The 27,508-nt window shown below is 44.1% G+C and overlaps 1 protein-coding gene across 1 annotated transcript; it reads right to left on the bottom strand.

The window, feature by feature from the left end:
- On the bottom strand, nucleotides 1-27,222 carry BST1 (bone marrow stromal cell antigen 1). The gene is made up of 9 exons (XM_036990606.2): nucleotides 26,961-27,222; nucleotides 25,509-25,635; nucleotides 23,929-24,064; nucleotides 21,453-21,535; nucleotides 18,582-18,658; nucleotides 18,162-18,254; nucleotides 11,821-11,907; nucleotides 8,285-8,344; nucleotides 1-434 (listed from the first exon to the last, which is right to left on the bottom strand). Exons 1-9 carry the CDS (start codon nucleotides 27,149-27,151, stop codon nucleotides 329-331), a joined length of 960 nt encoding a protein of 319 aa, XP_036846501.2. The 5' UTR covers nucleotides 27,152-27,222; the 3' UTR covers nucleotides 1-328.
- Nucleotides 27,223-27,508: the final 286 nt, after the last annotated feature.

Genomic DNA, 27,508 nt, shown 5'->3' on the forward strand with positions numbered 1-27,508 from the left:
AAATATAAAACCCAGTTTTATTAGAATTTCTGAAAAACATTCATTACATAATAATAACCTGGATCTTAACGCTTTGTACCATTATAAAAAAAAGGAAAATATTAGCTTGCTTTAATTTGAATGTATCAGCTTTAACTTGTTAAATAGGACTAGATTAATATCTTGTCTTTGAAATCCTGAGCATGCATAGTATTAAAAACCCACTTCAGGTCGCTGTTTTTCCAGCAGGAAGCCTCTTTAGACAATGGAATCACTTGGTGTGCACAGAACAAGAAGGATGAGTGTGCAAGGGCTGGGGCTGGGTAGGGCAGCACACCTGAGTTTCTAGTTACATTTGAACAACTGAAGCCAGAACCAGTAAGAGAGGAATGATAAGGCTGGCACTTTGTCCTGCACAGAGGGATGGGACTTTTCTTTGAGTAGATGCTGCTGCCCTGCAAATGATAGAGAAAATAAAGAAAATGTCAGTATTGGTATGCGGCATCTGCTTTCAAAAAAATACATGCACACTGTAGAACAACTTAAATAGTACAGAGAGTTATAAAGTGAAAAGTAAAGCCTGTTAGGCTCCCCATGTCCACTTTCCATAGCGAAACATATTGACAGTTTGAGTTGTCTTCCCATGAATGTGACACATATGCATACACAGGCACACATGCATTCACACATCTCTTTATCAAGCCCAAATGGAATCCGCAACTTGCTTTTTTCATCGAACACCTTATTTTGGACATACAGTACATACAGAACTAATTCATTCTTCTGCATAGATGAATTCTTATTGTATGGATGTACCACAAAGTTAGGCAACTTCCCTATTCATGAACAGGACATCAGAGTTTAGCTGGTCAGGAAAACCTGTCCTGACATGAAGACACCTAAGGAGGACCTGACCAAGATACGGACTTTGGTCATAGCACACAGGGTCTGACTACCAGATTTTGTTAAAACAGAAATTACCGAGTTCTTTCAAACCAATTAAAACATAATTTTTTAGAACTATGCAGCAATCTAATGTTGACTTGGAAATTTATCCCTTGGCTTTGGACTCCATCTAAGCGCTGGTCACCCCTTTTTTGCTAAAAGATTCCAGAGCAGCCAGTAAATTTATGCTAGAGCGCCTCCTGCTGGGCATTTTCTACAATTGCACTCCTGATTCAGCGTACGTCCCAGACTCAATTCACTCAGAAAAAATGTTTTGCTTTAAAATAATTAATAATACAGGATACATTTTTATGAAAATAAAGTAATACCGAAATGAACACAGTAATAATGAAAATCCCTTCATTTGTCTCCCATCCTTAGAGATAACCATTCTTAGTAATGTGGAGTTTATCTCTTTAGACTTATTTCTATTATTTATGTCCATTATCATGCACAAATAGAAACATACAGTCTTGTTTTCCTTGGCTTTACATATGTTCATGTTCTAAGCACTGAATTGTCACATTTTAACTTAAAACTTTTCATGTTGAAGTGAGATTGTACTTGAGGGTGGCTTTTATGCATAGAAAAAAACATTATTTTGGTATTTAAAAATATTTCTAGCTATTGTATTAATAAATTCAAAACCCTGATTTTTCCATACAATTTTGTATTTAATTTATGAATCATATTGTTCTATTTAAAAACTAAGTGAATTCTAATAACTTTTAAGGGGCCTCTTCACACTTGGTCAAATTTCCTTGACTATTTCAGCTCAGGTTATTTTAGGTTAAATTATTATTTTGTTATTTTTTATTTTTTTTATTAAGGTATCATTGATATATATATACTCTTATGAAGATTTCACAAGAAAAACAATGTGGTTATTACAGCTGCTTTTATTATCAAGTCCCCCCCCACCATGCCCCATTGCAGTCACTGTCCATCAGTGTACTAAGATGCCACAGAGTCCCTATTTGTCTTCTCTGAGCTACACTGTCTCCCCTGTGAACCCCACACACCATGTGCACCAATCATGATACCACACAATCCCATTCTTCTTCCCTCCCCACCTGCCCTACCCTTTGGTAACCACTAGTCCCTTCTTGGAGTCTGTGAGTCTGCTGCTATTCTGTTCCTTCAGTTTTGCTTCATTGTTATACTCCACAAATGAGGGAAATCATTTGGTATTTATCTTTCTCTGCCTGACTTATTTCACTGAGCATAATACCCTATAGCTCCATCGGTGTTGTTGCAAATGGTAGGATTTTTTCTTTCTTATGGCTGAATAGTATTCCATTGTGTATGTGTACCACCTCTTCCTCAGCCATTCATCTACTGATGGACACTTAGGTTGCTTCCATATCTTGGCTATTGTAAATAGTGCTGCAATAAACATAGGGTGCTTATGTCTTTTTGAATCTGAGGAATTATATTGTTTGGGTAAATTCCTAGGAGTGGAATTCCTGGGTCAAATAGTATTTCTATTATTAGTTTTTTGAGGATCCTCCATATTGCTTTCCACAATGGTTGAACTAGTTTACATTCCTACAAGCAGTACAGGAGGGTTCCCCTTTCTCCACATCACCAGCATTTGTTGTTCCTAGTCCTCTCTATGCTGGCCATCCTAACTGGTGTGAGGTGACATCTCATTGTGGTTTTAATTTGCATTTCCCTGATAATTATCAATGCGGAGCATCTTTTCATGAGCCTGTTGCCAATCTGAATTTCTTCTTTGGAGAAGTGTCTGTTCATATTCTCCACCTATTCTTACTAAGGCTATTTCCTTTTTGGGTGTTGAGGCATGCGAGTTCTTTATATATTTTGGATGTTAACCACTTGTCAGATATGTCATTTACAAATATATTCTCCCATACTGTAGGATGCCTTTTTGTTCTGCTGATGGTGTCCTTTGCTGTACAGAAACTTTTTAGCATGATGTAGTCCCATTTGTTCATTTTTTTATTTTATTTCTCTTGCCTGAGGAGATGCTTTCAGGAAAAAGTTGCTCATGTTTTTATTCAAGAGATTTTTGCCTATGTTTTCTTCTAAGAGTTTTATGGTTTCATGACTTACAGTCAGGTCTTTGATCCATTTGGAGTTTACTTTTGTGTATGGGGTTAGACAATAATCCAGTTTCATTCTCTTGCATGTAGCTGTCTAGTTTTGCCAACACCAGTTGTTGAAGAGGCTGTCATTTCCCCATTGTATATCCATAGCTCAGTTATCATATTTTAATTGACCATATATGCTTGGGTTTATATCTGGGCTCTCTAGTCTGTTCCATTGGTCTATGGGTCTGTTCTTGTGCCAGTACCAAATTTTCTTGATTACTGTGGCTTTGTAGTAGAGCTGGAAGTCGAGGAGTGTAATCCCCCCTGCTTTATTCTTCCTTCTCAGGATTGCTTTGGCTATTTGGGGTCTTTTGTGGTTACATATGAATTTTAGAACTATTTGCTCTAGTTCACTGAAGAATGCTGTTGGTATTTGATAGGGATTGCATTGAATCTGTAGATTGCTTTAGGCAGGATGGCCATTTTGACAATATTAATTCTTCCTATCCATGAGTGTGGGATGTGTTTCCATTTATTGGTATCTTCTTTAATTTCTCTCATGAATGTTTGTAATTTTCAGAGTATAGGTCTTTCACTTCTTTGGTTAGGTTTATTCCTAGGTATTTTATTCTTTTTGATGCAATTGTGAATGGAATTGTTTTCCTGATTTCTTTCTGCTAGTTCATCATTAGTGTATAGGAATGCAACAGATTTCTGTGTATTAATTTTGTATCCTGCAACTTTGCTGAATTCAGATATTAAATCTAGTAGTTTTGGAGTGGATTCTTTAGGATAGTTTAAATTATTTTAAACTTAAGTTTTAGATTATTACATTTTCTTTTTAAAATACTTTAGATGACTTTTAATGAGCAACACCTTCTTCTCAAATACTTGATTCTAGTAAATCTAATAAATGTTTAATGTCTAATAAAATTTAATTATGTTAAACATTTCAATCTATTAAAAATTGAGTAAAATTCTCTTTTAACTTTCAACTAAAAATCCCAAGTCTAAAATCAGTTAAATTTAACAGTTATACCTATATTGTGTGTGTAAATCACAGGGCTACTCCAGCAGCTATCTTTATATGCTAAACATTAAAGATGCTGAAAAAAAATAGATTATTCCTAAACTTGCAACGAAACTATTAATAATATGAGTTGAGTTTATCTCAACAACTGTTTATTCCATTCTAAACCTTTGCAGATTAAAAGACCTTTATCACAATATTTCTAAATGGAGTTTGTTATTCCCACTCCTGTGGGGGATGGCGGTGAGAACAGCAAGGGAGTGAGGGATGGTGGTGAGAACAGCAAGCATTTTGAACGAAGAATTCAGGCCAAGAAGAGAAATCTGATGTATTCCCCCTTGACCCTGACTGAAAATATGAATCTTGATTTTAGCAATGTGAGCATATCTATTTTCTTATATCCTCACCAACCCTGTAGATTATCAATCTTCCAAATTATTGGCCTGTATTATAACCTATGAATACGTAAGTTTGTTTTCTACATATCTTTTCACTTTTATTGCTCCTGAGAATTTTTCCATATTGCTATATGATTATCCTACAATCTTTACCCACCCCCCAGCTTTATGGAGGTACAATTGATATATAATATCTACCATTGTTTCTAACAGCTACATTATTCCATCCACTAAATGTAACTCCTTGATGTAGCCATTCACTTATCATTGGATATTTAGGTCCAACTCTTAATGTTTGCACTTCTGACTCTGTATTATAAAGAATGCTTTAAAGCCCAGATATGGAAGCAACTAAAGTGCCCATCAATAGGTGAACAGATAAAGAAGATATGGTAATATATACAATGGAATATTATTCAGCCATAAAAAAGAAGGAAATCCTGCCATTTGTGACTACATTATGACCCAGAGGGTATTATGCTAAGTGAAATAAGCCAGGTGGAGAAAGACAAACACCATATGATTTCACTTATTTGTGGAATATAAAAACAAAACAAAACAAAATTAATACAAATAGCAGTCGACTCATCACTGAGAAATGACTGGTGGTTACCACGGGGGAGGGGTTGGAGTGTGCAGGTGGGGTAGGGTGAGGGGGATAAAGAGACACAAAAATTCTCAATCATAATATAAGCTGGTCACGGGGATGGTATTACAGCATAGAGACTATAGTCAGTGATTCTGCAACATCTTCCTGTGCTGACAGATAGTAACTGCACTTGCAGGGGTGAAGATTTAATAATATGAGTAACTGTTCAACTGCAGTGTTGTATACTTGAAACCTATATAAGATTGTATGTCAACAATACTTCAATTAAAAAAATAATAAGAAAAAGAATGCTTTGGTGAACACCTGGAAATACTAGGTTGCATCCACATTTTGCATCTTTTCCTTAGAATAGGCTACCAAAAGTACCGCAAGGTCTGATTTAGGTAAAAGATTACGAATATTTTTTAAATTCTTGATATATATTGTCAAATGGTTCTCCCAAAGCATTTATAAACTTACAGTGCCATCGAGCATTGAATTAAATCTTAACAATATTTTTCTGCCTTTCTTGGCTAAGGCATGCCAAGGAAGTTGAGGCGAAAAGTATGCCTTATTAAGTGGGTATCTCATTACTGTTAGAGCAATGAAATCATTTTCTATGTTGCCATTTGTGGTTCCTCTTTTCTAAATTATCTAAAAATATGTTCTTCTAAGCTGTTTAAGAAAGAGATTAGTAAAATTCCTTCCATGGCAATTAAAGTGGAGAAAAACTTGGCAAAGAGTGAAAGAGGGTTTTATTCTTGACATTCAGTGGAACTGGGAAAGAACTGTCATGAATAAATCTATTCAGCAGTCACTGAAAGAATGCCCCAAAGAAAGAAAAGAGTAGGTCGGGAACTAGAAATCCCTTACGTATTTGCTGTGTTGTGAACCCATTACATTTAGACGCAGTGTGGTCCTGTGGGAAGAGCAAGGATTTTACACAGACAAACCTGGGTTCTGTGTCTGGCTCTAGCCAGGCTTGAGTGACTTTATGCAACTGTTTAACTTCTCTGAACCTCAGCATCACTGATGGGGGTCAAACTGCCCACCTTCCAGGAATATAGTTGGAACAAAACAAGATGGTGACTTGAGCGATGGGCTGGAAGGCTGACACGTCTAAAGTGCTCAGAAAGACAGAGAACAGATGAGGAGAGCCACCTTATTCACCTGCCATGTCCTGCAGAAGGGGAGGTAAACTGAGGTACTGGTGCCAGAGTGGCCTTCCTGCCTATTTCAGGAATGGTGGTGTCAGATGCAGTGGGCTTTACAAGAAGAACTTTCTTATTTTCCATAGCTGTGTAAAGTTTCCTCAAGCAGACAAGGAGTAAAACCATAAAGAATCAAATTACAACGTAGCACTAAGGACACCTACCTCTCCAGGCCTTAAGAGGGCCCAGACTACTGGGTTGTCTGCACTATTAAATGCTCCCAACAGCCTTCTTCCCATTGTGCCCACCTAGGTAAGACACAGCTCATTTCTGTTTCTTGACATCAAAATCTGGAACTTAAATTTATGCTCCACAGGACACTTCTCCAGGTCTTGTAGGACATTTGTCATCCCTTTTGGCTGCCTGGCACCTCTGAACATTCTTTGTCTAAATCCATGCCTCCCAGGGCAGAAACCAATCATTTGTTCATTCATCCATTCATTCATTTCTGAGTGCCAACCAGGTTGCAGTTCCGTGCTAGGTTCTTGGGACACATTCATCAGAGAACAAAACAGGTGAAAGTCTCTGTCCTCTGGGGCTTATGTTCTAACAAGTGGGAAATGGACAATTAAGAACAAACACGAGGGGCAAGTATGTCAGAGGATAACAAACAGTATGACAGAAAAACAGGGCAACAGGAGGGGTTTTGCAGAGCCGGATTCTACAGTGCTGGCTGTCGTCTTAAATACTAACGTCAAGGTCACCTCATGGAGGTGAGATATGACAGGTACAGTAGATGAGAGAGTTAGCCATGGGGACGGCTGGGGATGTTACAGACAGAGGGAAGAGCCAAGGCAAAGGCCCTGAGGCAGGAACGTGTCTGGAATGTTCCAGAGGCCATTGTATGAGGCTTAGTGAGGGGAAGGGAGGAAGATAAAGAAGTCAGAGAGAAATGGGGCTGGTGCAGGCTGTGTGGCTCTTACCCTGAGTGACATGGGAGTGACTGCAGGGTTGTGAGCAGATGAATGATGTCAAGCAGATGAATGATGTCACTGAATTTTTAAATTTTTCATTTTTTATTTTCTATTCTCTGTACTTAGTATAGGTTTGAAAGTTTCCCTACTAAACAATAAAAAGAAAAGGCTAACTCTAGTGGCTGGTGTCAAAGAGGCCCCAGGGGATGGGACAAGGTGGAAGCTAGGAGGCCCAGCAGGGTCCGTGGTAGCCACCCCAGTGAGCGGTGAAGGCGGCTCGGACTGGGCCCCTCGCAGAAGACGACTGGATATTCCAACAGGTTTGTAGATGCAGTAGGACTTGCTAGTGATGGCTGAGGGGAGGGACGGAGTCAAGGAAACTTCGAGACTTTTGGAATGGGTTTGGGGACTTGTGGAAAGGTGGGCACTGCCATTAGCTGAGACAGGAAGACTGTGCGGAGGCCAAGTATGGGGCTATTAGCTTCCTGTTGCTGAGTGGCTTTAATACAGGCAGATTTATTCTCTTCCAGTCCACACACCAGCCATTAGGGAAGGGGGAATGGGGATGTGTGTTCCTTCCTTTACGCTAGTCCAGAAGCTGCACACATCTAAGCCACAGCAGGAATGGAGGCCTGGAGTACATGAATGATTTCTGGCAGCGATACACCCAGGTGAAACTCAAGGCTCCCACCACTAAATGAGAAAGGGAAAAGGAGCTGTTTGGGACTGGTGAGCAGCCTTTCTCTGTCTGTCTCTCTCTGTTTAGCATATAACTAAAGGACTAGTTATAAAGATGAACAAATAGTCTATGTAACACACACAGTCTGACATAGAGCCCTGATGAGCTCTCTTCTCCTTATAGATGGAAGAATGGCTCCTACAGACATTTATGGAGCACCTATTATATGCAACTGCCATGTCAGGGCAGGCTCTGCTCTGCAGACCTGGCAGTTCAGCTTAGCTGGGCAGATGCTCATCAGACCTACATGCCCTCGTAGCTCAGAGAGGCTGAGAGAAGTGCAGTGTGGAAGTACAAACCTGACTCTGTGGCCGGGCATTTTAGGGGATGGGCACAAATTCATACTGCAAGTCCTTGGTGTTCTGTAGATAGCAAGGACTGGGTATCATGGGGAAGCAAAGAGATGGGTTAAGACATTTACTTACGGATTTAGGGAACAGTCTGGATGAGTGCTGTGGTCCACACACATTAAGAGCTTCACTGGCCTGAAGAATGAAAACAAATAATATGTAAGGGATTATTTAAATGGCTTCATTAATCAAATATTTATGGTGTGTCTGCAAAGTACTAGAGATACAAAGTCTCTGACCTTGAAGGACAGGCAAACTGCTTTCTTTTAAAAATATCAGCCAGCATTTATTGAGCATTTACTATGTACCAGAAACTTGATTATGGATTTTACATAGATTATGTCACTTAATCTGCACAACAACTACATGGAGTGGGTATTATTCTCATGTCCAATTTCAGTTGAGAAAGCTGGCCAGGGTAACTTGCCCAGATTCTCGTGGTAGCAAGTTATGGAGCTGAACCTGAACCTTGCTGACTCGCGCCAGTGTCTGAGCATGGACACACTTCTGTATGAATGCACAACTTTGCTTGGAAAAACTTCTTGATAAGTACTTTGGGCAGAAAGTTAGACTCGAAGCACACGGGTGATAGCCGGTGCCCAGGCTTCAGCAAAGTGAGCTAAATTGCTCTGCAGAGCAGAGAGAGATGTGGGGCTCCAGGGCAGCAAGCAGGGAAGGGAGGAGCAGGGGACAGTGGCACATCAGCCACTAGATAGGAGGCCGACCAAGAAAGGCTGATTTGTGGTTAAGTGACTAGAGGAGACTCAAGAATAACAGGAAATATGTTGTCGGCTCTATGGTAGGCATGTGACCCTCCCTAGCACAAAGTCTTACTTTTTAGTAAAGTCTACACTAGGTAGATACTTTTTATGACAGTTTGTTTCTGTTTTTTTATGCCACCAAGAAAGGCATCGAGTTTCATGGAGTCTGGTTCAATACAGTGCTAACAGAAATCAACTCAAAAGCAGGAGAGGCTGTGAAGAGATACGACCTTGCCAAAGTGTGGGAGAATCTTGGGTAGGACTTTCAACTGCCCCAGGCAGAGGATAATGTCACCTGAGTTTTGAGAGGCAGGAGTCCTCCCTTCTGGGTTGGAGTTTGATTTGTTAACTTTTTCAGTACATGGGTTACATTTCCACTCCCCCCTTCAAACCTTTTGTTATCTTTTCTGTGCTCCCAGGAGCAATACAAACCCCACCTTAATACAGAAAGAGCTCAGGAGGTGGGGGTGAGGGGAGCTGCGCCAGGCTTGCAAGCAGGCTGAGCCCCCGAGGACAGCAGTGTGCGGGGAGGGGACCCTGGGCTCTGGCCTGGGCCACCATGCTCAACTTAATGACTTATAAAGACAACCTCCCAGGGGGAGTTCCTGGGCCAAAGCAAAGTGGTCATAAATGCATACATTTTATCCACAATTTTCACCATCATTGAGCTGTTTTAGAGTAAGAATTGCCTTTAAAAAAATTTATTTACCAAAATCTTTGTTTGGATTAAGGAAGGAACGGTACTAAAAGACAAGAGCATACTTCAAAGCCCTACAATGCTGAGTTCAAAACCCAGCTCTGTCACTGAGTGGTGACCTTGGAAAGCTAACCTAATCCCTCTGACTCTTAGTTTACCCATCCATAAAAAGTTATCCATATTTAGTTAACACTTAAAGATAGAATGAATCTACAACCTTGCCCATCTAGGGAGGGTTACTACTGCGGTCCTGTGGGCAGGCGGGGAGCCAGAGAAGGCGGCCAAAGGGACACTCTGGGTGCTGCTAACAGTGTTTCTTGTTTAGACATGTGTATTTTGAACTTGGAAAATTCATCTAGCTGTGTACTTCTGGTTTGTGCCTTTTTCAGCACATGGGTTACATTTCCAAAATGGAGTCCTTGCTTTATTTTTAACAAAGGTAATAACGCCTAACTTTTGAGTTTTCTGAGAGCATTAGCAATAATAGATGAGTAATGGTACAGCTTCAAGCTGTGGAAAAAGAGAACAGCTCTGAGGGGCCCCTTCTCTTGGGCAGACATGGGTGGAGGGACCCACCCACTTCCAGGGGGCTTTGCTCAGCTGGGAGGATTACCCGGCACACCGAGCTTTTGAGAAGGCAGAGGGCAGAAGGCTGAGGGCAGAGGGCAGAGGGCAGAGGGCAGAACGCAGAAGAGCCAGCTGCATGGCCGAGGGTCCTGGGCAGGGCTTTCCACCCTGCCAGCCCCTGGTGTCCGAGAAAGCCCCTAAGTCTTGGCAGGGCCCGAGCCCAGCTCCGAGGAGCCAGGCTGTGCTGCAGATTCAGGCGCCGAGGCAGAGAGCAGCGGGAAGCAGCGAGGGGAGGCATTCCCCCGCCCGAGGGCGGCCTTCACCTGCCCCAGGGTTTGAGCCAAGCTTATTTAAATTTCCAAAGTCCAGGATGGCCCACGAACATCGGTGTGTAAGTACACAAGCTGCCTGACCCATAATGTGCTCAGTGCAGGGTAACTATCACTATTTTCCTACTGGCCTATGGTCAAGACGTCTCTATCTGTATCTCAAACAAACTCCGCCTCCGAGCCTGTCATGGGCATGGATTCCACAGGTGGTGCGGCATGCAGAGATGCAGGGACCACAGACCCTGTTCCCAGGGCACTCACCGAGCCATAAGCAAGGGAGGAGGGAAGGAGACATGCACAAAGGGGGGGCTGCTCCGCCTGCCCTTCAGGCCTTAAAGAGACCTCTGGACAGAAGTGGGAGGCCCCCAGGCAGACGGCCCGAAGACCCTCCTAGACTGCACTCCGTGACGACCCAGAGGCGCAGGCCTGTGCCCTGCAGAGCTGATCCCAACAGAAGCCTTTCAATACGCTGATTAAGAATACCACCTACAGAATGTAAACTAGTTCAACCATTGTGGAAAGCAGTATGGAGGTTCCTCAGAATGCTCAAAATAGAAATACCATTTGACCCAGGAATTCCACTTCTAGGAATTTACCCTAAGAATGCAGCACTCCAGTTTGAAAAAGACAGATGCACCCCTATGTTTATCGCAGCACTGTTTACAGTAGCCAAGATATGGAAGCAACCTAAGTGTCCATCAGTAGATGAATGGATAAAGAAGATGTGGTACACATACACAATGGAATATTGCACAGCCATAAGAGAAAAACAGACCCTACCATTCGCAACAACATGGATGGAGCTAGAGGGTTTTATGCTCAGTGAAATAAGCCAAGCGGAGAAGGACAAGTACCAAATGATTTTACTCATATGTGGAGTATAAGAAAAAAGGAAAACTAAAGGAACAAAACAGCAGCAGAATCACAGAACCCAAGAATGGACTAATAGTTACCAAAGGGAAAGGGACTGAGGACAATGGGTGGGAAGGGAGAGATAAGGGCGGGGAAAAAGAAAGAGGGCGTTACGATTAGCATGTATAGTGCGTGGGGGACACGGGGAGGGCTGTGCAACACAGAGAAAACAAGTAGTGATTTTACAGCATCTTACTATGCAGATGGACAGTGACTGTGAAGGAGTATGTGGGGGGGACTTGGTGAAGGGGGGAACCTAGTAAACATAATGTTCTTTCTGTAATTGTAGATTAATGATACCAAAATAAAAATTAAAAATTAAAAAAAAAAAGAAACACCACCTACAGGTAATCATTTATACAGCTGTGCCGAAAGCCCATTTCCTCCAGTCTGTCTTCCAGGATTTTCACACTGCCTTCTCCGCAAGATTCCCTAAAATATAAAAACATATATATATATAACAAAAGGAGAAAAAGAGGAAGGAGGAAGTTGTTTCTGGGTTAATGAAAATTTCTTTTGACCATGTGCTCCAGGGATATTCCTTGCTGAGGGAAAACAGGCAAGTGTGTGGCCCTGGAGATGCTGATTACATTAAAACGACGGCACCCCGAGGACCACCGCACTGAGGACCCAACAGCCCAGAAGTTTGCGGAGCTCCTGGCCTGAACTGGTGCTGGCATGTGGGTGGTGCACCACAGGCCCCATCCTAGCCCCACCTATCAGCTCGCCTCTGCTGTGCAGGGGTCCCCTCAATGCTAACTGCCCACTTGTTCATCACACAGTGTATTAAGTTAAGCTTTAAATGAAAGCAAGAAACATACAAATCAAAAACATATCAGAAAATGCAAATAAACAAAAGAGAAAAAAATTACCCAAATCTCACATCACTTAGAGAAAAATTGATGCTAACATTTTGGTGTATATCATTCTAGACATTAATATATTTATTCCCACAAGACTTTTAAAATCTAACAATGGGATCCCACTGTCCAGTGCATTTTGTATTCTGTTTCCCCCCCATGACTATGTGTCCACGTGACTCCACTTGGGCCTGCTGTTTCCTTTCCAACAACCAGCACTGCCAAATTGCATCCTATGCTGCCCAGGCCAACAGAGAATGAGAGCGTCCTTCTCCCTACACTCTCATCAACAGGGATTCTGGCCCTCCTGATGATTATAAGAAGGCAGAGAGATAAAGGCAAACATAGGTGGATACAACACTGCCAGCCATGGTAATAGGCATCATACTCATGGTGCAGGCAGGGCCCTGCCTCAGTTGATGGGGAATGAGAAGGTAAACAGCCTCCCCACTGCACAAAAAGAGAGGGAGTGTACAGAGTGGAAATGAGCCATTGGGGGATGTTTTCACAGAAGTGGAATTCTGGGCATTACAGGAATGAAGACAGCAAGGTGTTGGGTGCTGTGGATAAAATTGCAGTATTTCCAGAATCTCTCACCTGGCCTTAGTTCATCTCCATATCAATAGGTGATTCCAAGGGGTGGAGAGAAGCAGTTCATCTCCATATCAGTAGGTGATTACAGGGGGGTTGGAGAGCAAGTGCACACCAGGACCAGAGAGGTTTGGTGGGGCCTTGGCAGCCGGGTCATGAGAGACATGGGCGAGCAAGAGTAGACGACTGCTTGTAAGCAATAAACAGGTTTCTCCCACTCTATTTCTCCCTTTGATTGATTTCATTTCCAAAGGTTTATTTGTGCCAGGCTGGGAACACATGTTCCCCCCAAGAGTTACAAGTGCCATCGCGTTTTAGAACCTTGCCAAAAGCTAGGCTGCTGTGCTCTGAACCAAGCTCAGTACTTAGAATGTTTTAGTAAGCAGTGACATGGAGTTCTCCAGGTACCTGAACACAGAGATCAGCCAATGGGTTATTTCACTTTTTTTTTTTTTTAACAAAGGATGCCAAAGCAGTGCTATCCACTATCAGGCAATAGCCCATGAGTCCCCTAAAATCTGAGCAGTTCAAGATCCTCATCTTAGCTCAACCTATAACTCCACTGTGGCAGTGTAGTTACACAAGTGGCTGGTCTGACCCCTTTTATTATCTCTTCTGCCACAGAAATGATAGACCAAGATAATGAATTGCAAATTTCCTTTTCTCATTAAAGGTAAGTTCAAAGGAAAAGCTTTCTCTGATAGATGCATTAAAACCAAGCAAGCATAACTTCTAGGCAAAGAACAACTTCTCACAGAGACAAGAACAACATCACATATTGTTTTTATGCAACAATAAGAATAATTTTTCTTTTGGAATAAGAAATGCAGATCCTGGTATAACTCAGGGGGGAAAATCCCAGGGCAAAAATACCTTTGAAACCAATATCAGTCAAAGGGAGAAATAAAGTTAAGAAACCCATTTATTTCTTACAAGCAGTTGTCCCTTCTCTCTCTTGACCAGGCGGCAGGAGAAGAGAGCTCCACCCAACCTCCCTGGTCCAGACAACCCTCACTTGCCCATGTAATTACCTATTGATATGGAGATGACTAAATCTCTCCACCCCTTGGAAACACCTGTTGATATGCAGATGCACTAAAGCCAGGTGAGGGATTGTGGAAATATTGAAATTTCACCCATGGCCCACCCCTCCAAGAATCTCACCTCATAATCTACATGTTCCCCATCTTCCACAATGGCCCCTGTGTGAGAAAACTGGAGCATTATAACCAGCCTAATAACATAAAATAGCAACAGCAATAAAATCATGATAGTCCTCAAGCCAGAGGCTTCAGCTAGGTTCAAAATCCTAGACCGATTAAGTCCATAGCTCGCTCATTCCACAGGCGGTCAGTAGCTGAACAGGTAGAGAGTTCAGAGCAATCATCACAGCAGCTGCAGCCAGACGGCGCATCCAGTCCACAAGGACTGTGGAAGAAAATAACCTTATACATGTTTTAATGACACCAGCATAGGCAAATCTTGTCCATCAGGTAAGATACATGCAAGAGAGTGGTCCTGTGATAGGACAGTGGTAGGAATGGAATCTCATCCTGGTCTAGTATACCACACTTTCACCCCTCTCCCTGTGGGGGTTACTGATGGGTCTATATGTAGGGCTACAGGAGGCACATGTACTGGTCACAATGGTAAGACAAAACTCCCTGGTAACATGTTCTTACTACCGTCATCTTTGGGGACCTCTCTGCTGTTACTCCAGGAATACACAGGAGGCCAGCTTCCAGGCCTTGTCCCCAAGGTGCCAGAAGGGCTAGCCACCATTGGTCCATGTGTTGAAATGTCCAAGGCCACATAGTCTCCAGGTTGCTGTGGGACTCAGTCACCTCTTCAAAGGTCAAAGGCAGGTCCCCCTGGCAGGCTACAGCCTACAATGTCTTCTGCCTGAGGCAGGCTTGCTAGCCAATGCAAAAGGTAAACAGTCTACAAGGCGCTGCTGAGGCCCCAGCCACAGCGGTCTTCAGTCACATGGACATCCAGCTCATAGAGCCCTGACGGATCTGTCTCACTCAAGACCTTCACAGCCTTGACTGTCCATTTTGCAACAGCAGAGGTAAATGCACACATTTCATGCCACCCCACCTGATGCCCTTTCATACCAAATGGCATAAGGGCTTCAGAATTTGTGCCAAGTGCGGGATAAACACTCTCCAGTAGCCTACAAGACCCAAAACCTTTTGCAAAAATGACACATTTATCTGTAAAGTAAGCCGACATGAGTGTAACATCACACACAGTATTAGACGCCCTATTCCCAACGGGATTTGGACTTGTTCCACTCAGCCCTACCCTGCAAACAGTAGGGGTGGAGGAGGTCCCTGGAAAACCCTCTGGGTTGCCATAAATTATGGAGCATTCAGCTCCTGTGTCCACCAGGGCCAGGACACACTGCATATTAACTGGGGACTAATAAATATAATTCTACATGTGGCCTCTGGTCCCCCCCCACATCCCCCAAGGTGGCGGCCTTGACCTTCCCCTCAGTCGAACTGCAACACCCAATTGTTGTCTTGTGGGGGTGAAGGCCCAGGTGGAGCCTGATTACTGTCCCCCAGGTAGTCTTGCAGGGACAAAGGCTGGATGTGGAGCTTTGCCAGCTTCTGTGTCCTGGACCTCAGGGGCTGGAACTGCTGCTCTGGCTTTAATTGGTGCCACAGTTCTAATTAGATCCTATTGGGTTGCCCATCAAATTTTTCTTTCACTACCCCAGCTTTTATCAAATCAACCCACATCTGGGTCCTCAAGACCTTCATGGGGCCTTTTGCACCTCTCCTTTCAGTCACAGCCCATACTTCCTTCTGGTCTCTTATTACCTCAATCTCCCCCAGATCTACTAATGTACAAGTAGCCTCACTTATGGGTTGCCCTATGTGTGGGGGGCAAGAATAGTCACTAGGGACTCAAAGAGAGATGGGGGGTGCTATGGAGCACCAGATTTCTCATTCCTACAGTGAACAACTCCTCATCGGGGCCCTGGGGGTCCATATTATAGATGATATTTCTCATGACCAATTCCTGAAACACCTGCTGGAGCTCTGCATATGTTTTCCAGCTAGTGGGTAAGTATGGTAAATCACCCTGCTTTGGCCAAACTGCCCTGATGCCTGCTGTCAGCCAATCCAGGAGCACCTGATTCCCTGAGGTGTGATGGGCACTTTGCAATCACTGCCGGAGAGAAGGGTGAGTCATCAGGGAAGCCAGTCTACTCAATCCAGAACCCGACATAACGATGTTTTCCACCCCATATTCCAGAGACGCAAAAGCCATGTAGGCAGAGGTTCCAATGGCTTCAGCCGATACTGGATGCTCATGTCCACCAGCTCATCCTGGGTATAGGGGCGGAGAACAGAGTGCTCCACAAGCTGGGGAAGGGGCGGGTCCTCCCCCTTAGGAGCCCATGGTTGTTGTGTTTTTACTTTCTTAATTATAACTGGGTGGGCCTTTAATACAGGAGAGGCTCAGGAGGTGGCCTCAGCAACAGCTCTGCCTTCGGCCCCACCCCCTCATCCTCTCCCGGCACCTCCTCCACCATCTCCAGGGCTGAAGGCACTGCTCTTTCCTCCCCCTCCCTGACGACCTCCTACAAAGTGGACTCTCCTGCTGCCTCCCCCTCGCTGCTGCTAAGGAATTTTCCAGGAGGGTGACCCATTTTCTCAATAACTGTCTCTCTTCCTTAAGGGCATCCCACAGGTCATCACCCAGCTCCTCCAAGTGACGCTTTCCACTATCTCGACAAAAAGAGATCCTACAATCCCAGCTGCTACATGGCCACTCAGGGGCTCTAAGCAGTCTTCTATCTGACGGAGGGCTAATTCTGCAGCTTCCAGTGTCTCCACTCTTCCCCAATTCTGGGGAAGGACTCACGCCTCTAAGAGGTGCTTTACCCTAGACCAATTCCCCACTAGGGGGTCCCCAGTTGGAAGTTCCACATATAGGGGGTTCCCAAGTGAGGCTGCACCCTCCACCACTGCAGCCACCGAGACCTCCACATCATCCCTAGAGGCAGCCCACCCAAGGGCCATACCCATTTAGGCAGATTTTGGGTTCAGAGGTCCTGCCGACTACCTCCAGATGTAACTTCAAGGGGGAAATCCCAGGGCAAAAATGCCTTTGAAACCAAAATTAGTCAAAGGGAGAAATAAAGTTAAGAAACCCGCTTTTTCTTACAAGCAGCCATCCCATCTCTCTTGACCAGGCTGCAGCACAAGAGAGCTCCACCCAACCTCTGCTCTGCGGTCCAGATACAGCCTCACTCACCCATGTAATTACCTATTGATATGGAGATGAACGAATTCTCTCCACCCCTTGGAAACACCTATTGATATGCAAATATACTAAAGCCAGGCAAGAGATTCTGAAAATACTGGAATTTTACCCACACTGTGTAAATAAGTCATTTGCAGATGTAATCAGTTGCCCAAGAGCCAGGAAAAAAATTGCACTTGTTATACGGTAAGTCTTAGAGGGTCCGGGGTCCTGAAAGGGAGGATTTGCCAAGCTTCTTTCAGAACATACTTTATAGCCCATCCACTCTTTGGGGTCAGCAGCACGTTCCTCCACGCAGCACCAATGGCCCGAAAAGCAGGGCCCCAGCTTGCCTCCAAAGCATTATCATGGCTGCTCGGCTTTAATGAGGCTTGGCTGCCTTGGCTTGTCCCTGAACCAACTGGCTCTAAGTTTTCTATCTTCAGTTTTGCCAGCAGTGCCTTTCAGGGATGAGAAAGATGAGTTCAAGCTTGTATTTATATAAACTCAAGTGGTTTCCCAGAAAATAGGGAGCTTAAGATATCCTTAGCCAGTTACCTCAGACCCAGTTGTGGAACTGGTTTGTTCTTTGAGAATGAAGTCTTTATTACATAGTCCTCAGGTCAATTCTGAGAACTCCTGGTGAAGGTTTTTGGGCTCAAATGGCCAGAAAAAGAAACTGAGTTTCACCCACACAAATGCATAAAGAACTCTCTTATCCGATGCTACCCAAGTGGCTCAGAGAGGAGCATGATTTTCTGAGAGAAGTATCTGGATAAAGGAGGTTCCCTTCTGGGCTCAGGACTGGCTAGTGACATTTCCAGAAAGTCCAGCCTTTGCCTTTCTCTACCACGATATTAAAAACAGAGAAGACTGTTGTTTCTCCAGAAATGAAAATGTAAATGAACTTGATCATATCACAGTCAAGAAAAGCATGTTTGCACAATCATCATCAACATCGCCACAACTTACACTTTGGGTTTCCCAATATCATGCATAACCCAGATCTCAATGCGTGTGATTTTATTCTTCTGGAAGTTGGGAATTTCAAAATCTGCAAAAAAGCTGAGAAACAGGAGAGACATTTCTTATGTCCTAAAGCAGTATGATACTTTTCCAATTTCATTCTTAATTTGCACATTGTTTGTTTTTTTTTAAATCAGATTTCATTCTTAAGTTACTTATTTCATTCACGCATTCAACTGCTGTTAATGGTACAAATGTATAGACGTGGTTCTTATCTCCAGGTCACTGGATTGTTTTGCTCTACTTGAATTTACAAAAACAAGTATGAGGTTGGGGATGAACACAATTCTCTTAAGTCTCCATTTGAAACAACCAGATGAACCTGTTGGTGTCCCTTGCTGTATCTGCGGATGCTGATGTTCTTACCCTTTAACAGGATAGGCTCCTGTTGGCTCTGACCCATTTAGCATGACATGGATCACCCCAGAACTATCCTGTGAATACTGCAAGAAGAAACAATTATTTTTAGTAAATTAAAACATTGTTTTTCAGCTATGAAATGAGCAATTTTTAAAAATGGATGGTTCTTAATATCAGCAAGGATGTGATACATTTTGCACGTCATATGGCTGGTAGGGATATACCTGGTATCTCTTGAAAAGCAAATTGCTTTGTAATGTCAAAACCTACAGACTCGGCAATTTCATGTCTGGGAATCTATGCCTAGAAAATAATGTGAAATAGTGTCAGATTCTCTCATTGCATCAGCTGGAATAGACTAAATGATGCTGCCATTACAAACAATCCAAATTCAGTTAAACAACAAGCAATTATTTTATGTTTATCACAGGTACCCTGGAGTTTTGCTCCAATGTCCTCCCCCTGAGACCCAAGCTGATGAAATCCCCACATCTGCAGAATGGCTGGTTGTCAGGGACTGGAGGAGGGGCAAGCGGCAGGTCACAGACAGCTCTTAAAGCCTCCCACCAGGAGTCACACACACTCCCACTCACATCTCATGGGCCAGGGCAAAACACATGGAAGTAACTTCGAGAGGCATGTACTCAGAGGATGAGCTATAAATATTTGGTAATCAGACTCAGGACTACCACAAGCATTGGGCACAAAGATGTGTATTTCAGCCTTGTTTGTAAACCATCTAAAATGGTCAACAACAAGGGAATGGTAAATAACCCATGGAACTTACATGTCTGAAATACTAGCCAGCCATTAATAAAAGTCTACAAAAGATTTGCAATAGCATAGGAAGATCTTACACTTACAGCAAAATGCAAGATTAGGTGGACAGAACTTGAACTCTACAATGTTAAAAAGAAATGGGCAAAAGTCTAGGAATATTAGCCACCCCCTGAAATTTCCAAGGGAGAGATAGGTCCAGGGAAGTTCCCAAATCTCCAGGTCAGAATACTACTGGAGCATGTAATTTCCCTGATAAAATGTTTATATTAAAGTGAAGGCAGGGGAGTGGGTGGGAGATTATGTGGCACTGAGATATACATGGCTGGGTTTATTCTCTCACAAAACAATTCCCAATACCAGCCACAGCAAAGCAACAGTATACTGCATGCCATGCATGTCTCAGATTGCTTCCAAATAGTGCTAACAGTCATGGTTAAATCCACAGATGTCAAGGTCTGATGCCCACTATGTTAAAAGGGGTTGCCTTTAAGTAATAAGAATATGGATGAGTAATTTTCCTGTCTTTAATTTCGACAACTTGCCATTTCCTATCATGAGCAACTATTATATCGATAATAAGAAAAAAAGTTAATTTTAAAAACGCATGCAGATCTTACTACACTGATGGACAGTGACTGCACTGGGGTGTGTGTGGGGACTTGATAATATGGGTAAATGTAGTAACCACATTGTTTTTTCATATGAAATATTCATAAGAGTGTATATCAATAATACCTTAATAAAAAAATTTTTTTTAAAAGAAATTCAAAAGAAAAAAATGCATGCAGCTACAATGAGGCTGTATGATATAGTGGTTGAAAATTTGGTCTCCCACTCCAAATTACTACTAGATTTGTAATAAGTCTAGTGACATTTCTTGACTTCTCTGTGCCTCATTTTTCCCATCTGCAACACAGGGGTGATAAAAGACTGCTGTAAAGATCAAGTCATGTAAAATAATAATTAGGAGCATCTGTTGAATATTTCTCTGCCGCAGACCCTCCTTGTCCCTGAACCACTGCCTCTCCTTGTGCTTAGACTATCCAGCATATTCGAAGGGCTCATAAAATGTGGGCACAATTATCAGATTCCCATTCTGGAATTGGAGGAAATAATGAGCTGCTAGTTTGGGGCACATTCTTTCAAGTCAGGCAGATCTGCTGGACAGAATATAGGTTCCTTTCAGATAAGATTGACATCACCCCTGAATTGCTGTTGAGATCCCGCATTCTGGTGATGACACATCCATAGCTTCCCCGTCCTCTTGAGGGGCTGTGGCAGCCCACTGCTCACTGACTGGGGCCTCCACTCAAAACAGAACCGATGGATAGTGGACCCAAAGGGGGTGCTCCCACTGGGACTGGCAGGAGAGCACAGAAATAAACAGTTTTGCCTGGTGCTACCACTCTGCTTAGCTCTAGACTGCAGCTATGGGGGCAGATTTGACCCAAGTCCTTCTCACCCCAAGTAATGGTCCTAGTGGACACCTGGGGATCTAGAGTGGGACAAAAAGAGACATAGTGGGACATAGAAAGCCCTGAAAGGGGAATCGTGGTGGTGGGTGGAAGGCTCTGAGGTCCACAAGACTCCTAATCGTATGGCTAACATTTAATAAGCTGTCATCAACTCTGGTGGCAACATTCCCTGAGGAACAGACGACCTTAAGGGACCACTTCTGTGTCTCCAGTTTATCCTCCTAACACCTATCACCTCCTCTGCCATTAAATATCAGTCTCGGGGACATTTCTGACCCCCACATGCCGAGGTGACCCCACTGTACACAGCAGTCAATATCACATTGATTTGAAATACTAACAGCAACCACCACATACTAAGAATAACAGTGACTATTTAATATCCTCATCTATGGCTAACACTCCCTGAATGTTTTCTCTGAGCCAGGCACTGCATTACATATTGAAGCTCCTTAAATCCTCATACCTTTCTGGAGTGGAAGGAATGAGTCAGAATGTTGCAGTAGTGGGAATTGAGGCTCAGAGGAGTTAAGTCATGGCCTGATGGCCCAGTCTCTGAACACTCTGTCGACGACTGGGTCCCACATGTGCTCAGTCACCCTGTCATCCATTCCAGGATTACCTGCATAGATGCCCTTTTCCAGAAAGAATCCACAGGATTGTTTTCACAATCTTCTGAGGTAGGGCAGGATTCATAATCGAGTCCTCAGGGGAAAATAGACAAACATGTTTCATTTCAAAGATTATATCAGAGAAGAATTCATTGAAAATAGAATTAATTTGCTGGCTCAACAAAATACATTTAGCTTGGGTCCTGTACAATGTGCACAAATTTAACATTCACAGTTCTGCCCAGCCAGCCCACAAGGAACCTGGTAAGTGACCACCCAATGTGACATGGAGACATTTATTATTTGGCTCGTAGAGTAGAGAATGAAGCTAGTGAGTGAGCCTGCCAAACACTGAGCATTGGCATGTTAGCTGGGTTCTCTCTCTACTGAAGGGATTAAAAAAAAATCTTGGCTTTATTGGAAAAAGTGCCTTCTCTAATTAGCTCTCATCTTGGAAATAAATACAAGAAAAATAGACCAAGAAAGTGATAGCTCTTAGCCACAAATGAGAAATTTTATAACATTTAAAATATATAAAATGTTAAAGTGTGTTACATTTAAAAAACTTTAAGGCTAGAGTACAGCAGATATACAATGGGATTTGTTCACCATTTACTCTATTAAAAAGGAGAAAATGCTAATTGATAAGCCCTTCCAGGGAGATCCGAACAGGAGAAACCTCCTGAAGGGAAATTCGGGGAGCTCCAGATCCCCTCTGGGCACACCACCCTCCCAGCAACTCCAAACCCCATCACTGAGGGGTTTTTATGAGATTTTGTTTTGTCTGCAGTATTGATTAAATCACCAGCTATTGGTGATTAACTCAATCTCCAGCCCCCCACCCCCTGGAGGACGGGGGATGGGGCTGAAAATTCAAAAGCTCTAGTCCTGCCTTGGCCTTTCTGGTGACCACCACCATCTGAAGCTTTGGAGGGGCCCCCAGCCACAGTCGTCTCATTTCCATACAGAAGACACTCTCACCACTCCTCAGATCCCAAGGGTTTTAGGAGCTGTGTGCCAGGGACCAGAGGACAAAGACCAAACATTTTGTATTATGCCGCACTCCCCCTCCCCTCGTTCTCTCGGAATCACTTTCCTCCCCACCCTCCCCACCCTTTAGGTAATCAGACTGAGGCTTCCCAGTCACTCTCCATTGGAAAAATGGCCACGTCCTCCTCGCTGTTCTTTAATATGCCAGACACTTCCCACTCAGGGCCTTTGCACCTGCTGTGCCTTCTATCAGGAAATACTCTTCGTCATCTCCCTCAGATCTTTGCTCAAATACCAGCTTCTGGGTGAGGCTTTCCCTGGGCACCGTTTTCCTCTCCTCTCCCCACCACTCCAGCACTTCCTACCCTCTTCCCTGTTTCATTTTTCTCTGAAGCCCTTATAATCTTTATAATCTTATGGCAGACTAATTCACTGGCCTGTTTGTTGACTTTTCTTCCCCCTCTGTAATGTAGGGGTGGGGTTATCTTCCTGTTTTATTCTCTGCTGTGTCTGCCCCCGGGGCCTAGAAGAGGAGGGCCTGGCACAGCGGAGGCACTGTGAATTTTAGCTGCATGGACGGGTGAATGGGGAATATGAAGTCTGAGCTTGGGCTGACTTTTAAAGGGATACCCGGAGAGGAAGAATCTCCAGTCTTCAGGAAGAGGACACCTTCCCCCACCTCATTTCCTTGTTGGCTTCGCTCCTGCTCTTCGTTCAAAACTCACTGAGAGCCAAAAGCCGCTGGGAAGCTTCCCAGATGCCTTGGTCTGGGCTGGGGTGTCTCTGCTACTCAGCGCCGGCGGCGGCCGCATCACAGCGCACGCGCTGAAGTAACGCCGCTCAGAAGCTAAGCTCCTTGAGAACCGTGAAACCGCCAGCTCCCGGCCTGGGGGTTGGATGAGTGAGGCGTTTTCATTACCAGGCTCGCTCTTGTGACTTTTAACTTTCATTGTGATTTCAGTCTCAAAATATCTGCCGGCACCCAGGAGTGGTATTTAAGAGCACGGGCTTCAGAATGCAACAGAATTGGGGGAGGTGGGGGGGGGGGGTAGGCGGGGAGGGAGGGCGGGGCGGCACTATTTCTTAAGAGATTTAACCTCCCTCAGAGTGAGTTTCTACCCCCCTAGGAAATGAGGAGAGCCGGCGAAGTTGTGCAGGGTTGGGAGCAGATGATCTGGAGTCAGACTGTCTGACTGCTGCTGACCGTGAACCCCTAAGCAAGTGGCTTAACCTTACCATGCCTGTTTCTGTCATTTGTATAAAACAGGAATTAGAATAGGACCTATCCGATGGGGCTGTTGCAGAGGTTAAATTAGTTAATATATATAAAGTGCTTAGAAAGTACCTAGCACTTACTGTTCTTGTTACTATTTCCACCTAACTCAGAGGATTTAGTGGAATCAAAGGCTATGTACATATGCAAGCATTTGGCACAAATGGCGAATGCATCGTGAATAAGAGCTCTTAGTTTTCTTGTAATTTGTGCAGGAGGCTTACCAGATGCATTTTTCTGTCGACACCAGCTCAAGAAATCTCCAACCCTGCCATACAGCACATCGCTCACAGGCATAAAGCGACGGGTGTTGTCTGCATAGCTAGTAACAAGGAGGTAGTTGTTTTCCCAGAATAGGGACTAAAGAAAAAGGAACAAAATTAAAACATATTTTTGGGAGACAAATATCCTCAAGACAAGATAGGCACCATTTCTTATTTGACACTCACCTGCCTCACAAGTGAACTTCCTTCTTACTTGACTTTACTTCCCCATTTAGTATCATGCAAATGTTAATGAAATACTTTCCCAGTAGTGCAGAAAATACATATACTTGGATTGTAAGAAAGATCAAGGGATCTGAGTTCGAATTCTGACTCTGTCCTACACTAGATGTGTTATCTTGACCGAGGAATGCAATCTCCTTGTGCCTCAGTTTCTACATCTGGAAAATAGGGAGCATGATCCCTCTCTGTTCCACAGCTGTGGTTAGGATGATATGTGATAACAAAAAACACTTCTCCTCAAGTTCCAAGTGTCTCAAAAATATATTACTTTTATATCATATTTTACAGTTTCCACTATAAAGCTACAGTGCTATCACATAACAGTAATTCAAGTAACAAAGTCCTGCTCATTAGCTCATCAGATCCTCAGTGATCTGATTGGTCTATGTCTAAACTGGAAGCTCCTCGAGGGCAGGGGCTATTTTGTTTCCTGTTGCATCCCCAAACTTTAGCACAATGGAACACGGAAGTAGATATGTATTTACTGAGTTCAACTAGTACCAAAATCTGTAAGAAAAGAAAACAAAATTTATGGCTCTCCACTTTTTACTGACAGGGAGGCAGCAAGTTCCAAAATGCAACATATACTTAAAAATCATATTTTCAGTCTTTTGTACCTCTGAAACTCTCAGCTCCATTTACCTGCCTTTATGAATGAAAAAAAAATCAATGTTGAGATTTTTTTCATTTGTAAACATCAATGTTACCTGCTCTGACAATGAAAAATCAGGTTAAGAATTATTATGTCAGAGAAATAAAAATGGTGTCCAAGCTTCTTTTAAACTCACGGTAGTGTTCTAAGCAAGCATTTTATGTAGATTTTCTCATTTATTTTCATTTTATTAGAACTTAGAGAACATACAGAATACAGAGATGTGGTTTTCTTAAAGAAACTGGTACTAAGTAGATAGACTCTTAAGGTTTGTTAAAAGGAGGAATTGGACTTCTAGGAGCACACTGAGTTTAAGGGTTTTCTGAATTACTCAAAGTTCAGACTTTTGAGGCCAGTTAGGACAGAGGTTATTCAGAATTGGCCAGGGGCAAAGGGCCAGTGGAAAGGTAAGGCAACACCCAAGGTCCTTTGTTTCCTTCACTGACTGGTTCACTTAGGAAAGTTCCTTCTGCCCAGATGTCAGGAGACCCAAGATCACTGTTGAAGACAAAGCCCCTTCCCACCAGAGAGCCCACAGGGCTTTGTGTGTTTGTTGATTGATGTTTGGGTGACACTGCAGGGTCGCAGGGGGGCAGCTCATCTCACATCTGGTCTGGGTATCTCTAGAGATAGAGCAATGTTTTACCTTGTCTCTGGGGATGGAGTGTCTGGAGAGATTAATAAACAGGTCATAGTCCGAGGGGAACACGGAACAGGGATCCTTATCCAGCACCACCTTAAAGGCTTCCCAGATGGCTGTGCAGTTCTTGTCCCTGGGCAGATGTACAAGTTGAAAAAGAAATTTAAAATCCACGATGTGATGTGAAAAGTTCCATTTCTCTCAAAATACCCTAAAAGCTCAGCAAGCAATTTTGTCACCTATCAACTCTGAAGAACTAGGCAAACAAGAAAGACAGCAAATTGTCATGGCTCTTGCATCAACCCCAACCCAGAAGAGGAAAAAAACAAATTTAGGTAATGGATTTAGAAATCTGGCAGTGGAAGTGGCTCTCAGAAGGCACTACACCAACTTTTCAGAGCTAAGGAATATAGTCTTGTCACCAGCTTACAAAGACAAGCAGAAAAGGCTGTGCTAGATGGTGACAATTCCACTGAGCCACACAGGCCCCCAGCTTCTGGTGCCTCTTCATTTAGACACGAGGTCCAGTGCGGGGTCAGGGGCCAGGTGAGGTCAGGGCCTTGTAATATCAGAAGTGAACACCAAGTGGTAAGAGAGGCACTTCCGCCTCCTGCCAGGGCAGAAAGCATGCCTCCCTGTGCCAGCCACAACTCTTCAAGTCCATTCTAACTTGCCAAAAGCATTTCCCACCACGTTTGTAACTTTTTACTTCTCATTTTGGATGGTGAGTAGCAAGAGCATTCCTTATATTATTCTCTGCTCTTTTTGCATTTGCCTAACATGTTTCGCAATTTAAAATCTAGCACAAGAAAAGGATGTTATGACAACAGAAAAGAAATTAGTAAATTTCCTGACACGTCACAATTTAAAAACCTGCAAAATAAAGGGACGTTATGACAACAGAAAAAGTAGGTCCAAAGAAGGAACGGGAATTACTAAGCAGCACAGTGCTGGCAAGAGATGCTGAAACTTAAAAAGTCCTCTGGATTTAGAAGAGTTGGCGTTTGAATTCCTAAGTACCTGGACCCATGGAATTTCAGCTGAAGACCGTATCCCTTGGGTCTGACGGTTCAGGCTAAGCAGATAGTGGCTGTTATCCAAACACGTCTACCTAATCCTCCCTCTGGACACCACCCCCCCGCCCCACGCCCTGCTTCATTTACACACACACACACACACACACACACACACACACACACACACACACACACACACTCCTGGCTTCTAGGCCCCCCACCCTGCCCCTCACCTCCAGAGCCCCCACACTCCACGCTTGGCTCCCCAGACCTTCAAGAGCTCTGCCCTGCCTCCCAACACACCCCTCAGGTCCAGCTCCCCTAGTCCCCACACCCTGCCCCATCCTTTCCACCCCGCTGGCCCTCCCGTGCCCCTCCGCCCCTCCAGACCTCTCGCTTTACCCTCCCTGCCTCCCCCGCACCCCCGCGCGGCCGCGCTCACCTCTGCGCGGGGCTCAGCAGCGCGCTGTAGTCGGCGCAGCGGCCCAGGAAGATGCTCCGCAGGTGCGGGCTGCTGCCCTCCCCGCCCCAACGCGCGCCCGCAGCGCCCGCGGCCCGCAGCCCCGCCAGCAGCCCCACTAGGAACCCCGGGAGCAGCGGCAGCCGCGACGGCGCGCACCTCCCGGCTGCCATCGCCCGGACTTCGGCCCCTCCAGCCGCGCGCCTCCCGGGCTCCTCAACTCTTGGTGGCGCTAAGTGGCTCCCTCGCGCCGACCCGGGCACCGCTCGCGCCCTCACCCCACCTACCTCGCTTCCTGACCTCCCTCTTCAGTTCCGAGACCGAGCGGGGACACCACCCGGGACAGGACTCTCTCTTGGCTAATTTTGGCCGCGGCCCGCGAGCAGGGACAATCGGTGGGGAGAGTGCGGTCACCCGAAGAAAGAGTTTTCTGGCATCAAGTCGTGACTTTGACAGATGCCTCCGTTTCCACCTCCAAGGATGAATGGTTGCTATTTGTTTTCAGGAAATAATAATCGCAAACACTGATA

This window comes from Manis javanica, chromosome 5 (genome assembly GCF_040802235.1).
Source record: "Manis javanica isolate MJ-LG chromosome 5, MJ_LKY, whole genome shotgun sequence".
Lineage (NCBI taxonomy): Eukaryota > Metazoa > Chordata > Mammalia > Pholidota > Manidae > Manis > Manis javanica.

Excerpts from the sequence above, each read along its gene's own strand:
- BST1 (XM_036990606.2), bottom strand. The coding sequence starts at position 27,151 with ATGGCAGCCGGGAGGTGCGCGCCGTCGCGGCTGCCGCTGCTCCCGGGG. Across the intron at positions 18,659-21,452 it reads GGAAAAGGGCATCTATGCAG|TATTCACAGGATAGTTCTGG; the intron begins GTAATCCTGGAA and ends TTCTTCTTGCAG. Across the intron at positions 11,908-18,161 it reads GATATTGGGAAACCCAAAGT|GGAATCTTGCGGAGAAGGCA; the intron begins GTAAGTTGTGGC and ends TTTATATTTTAG.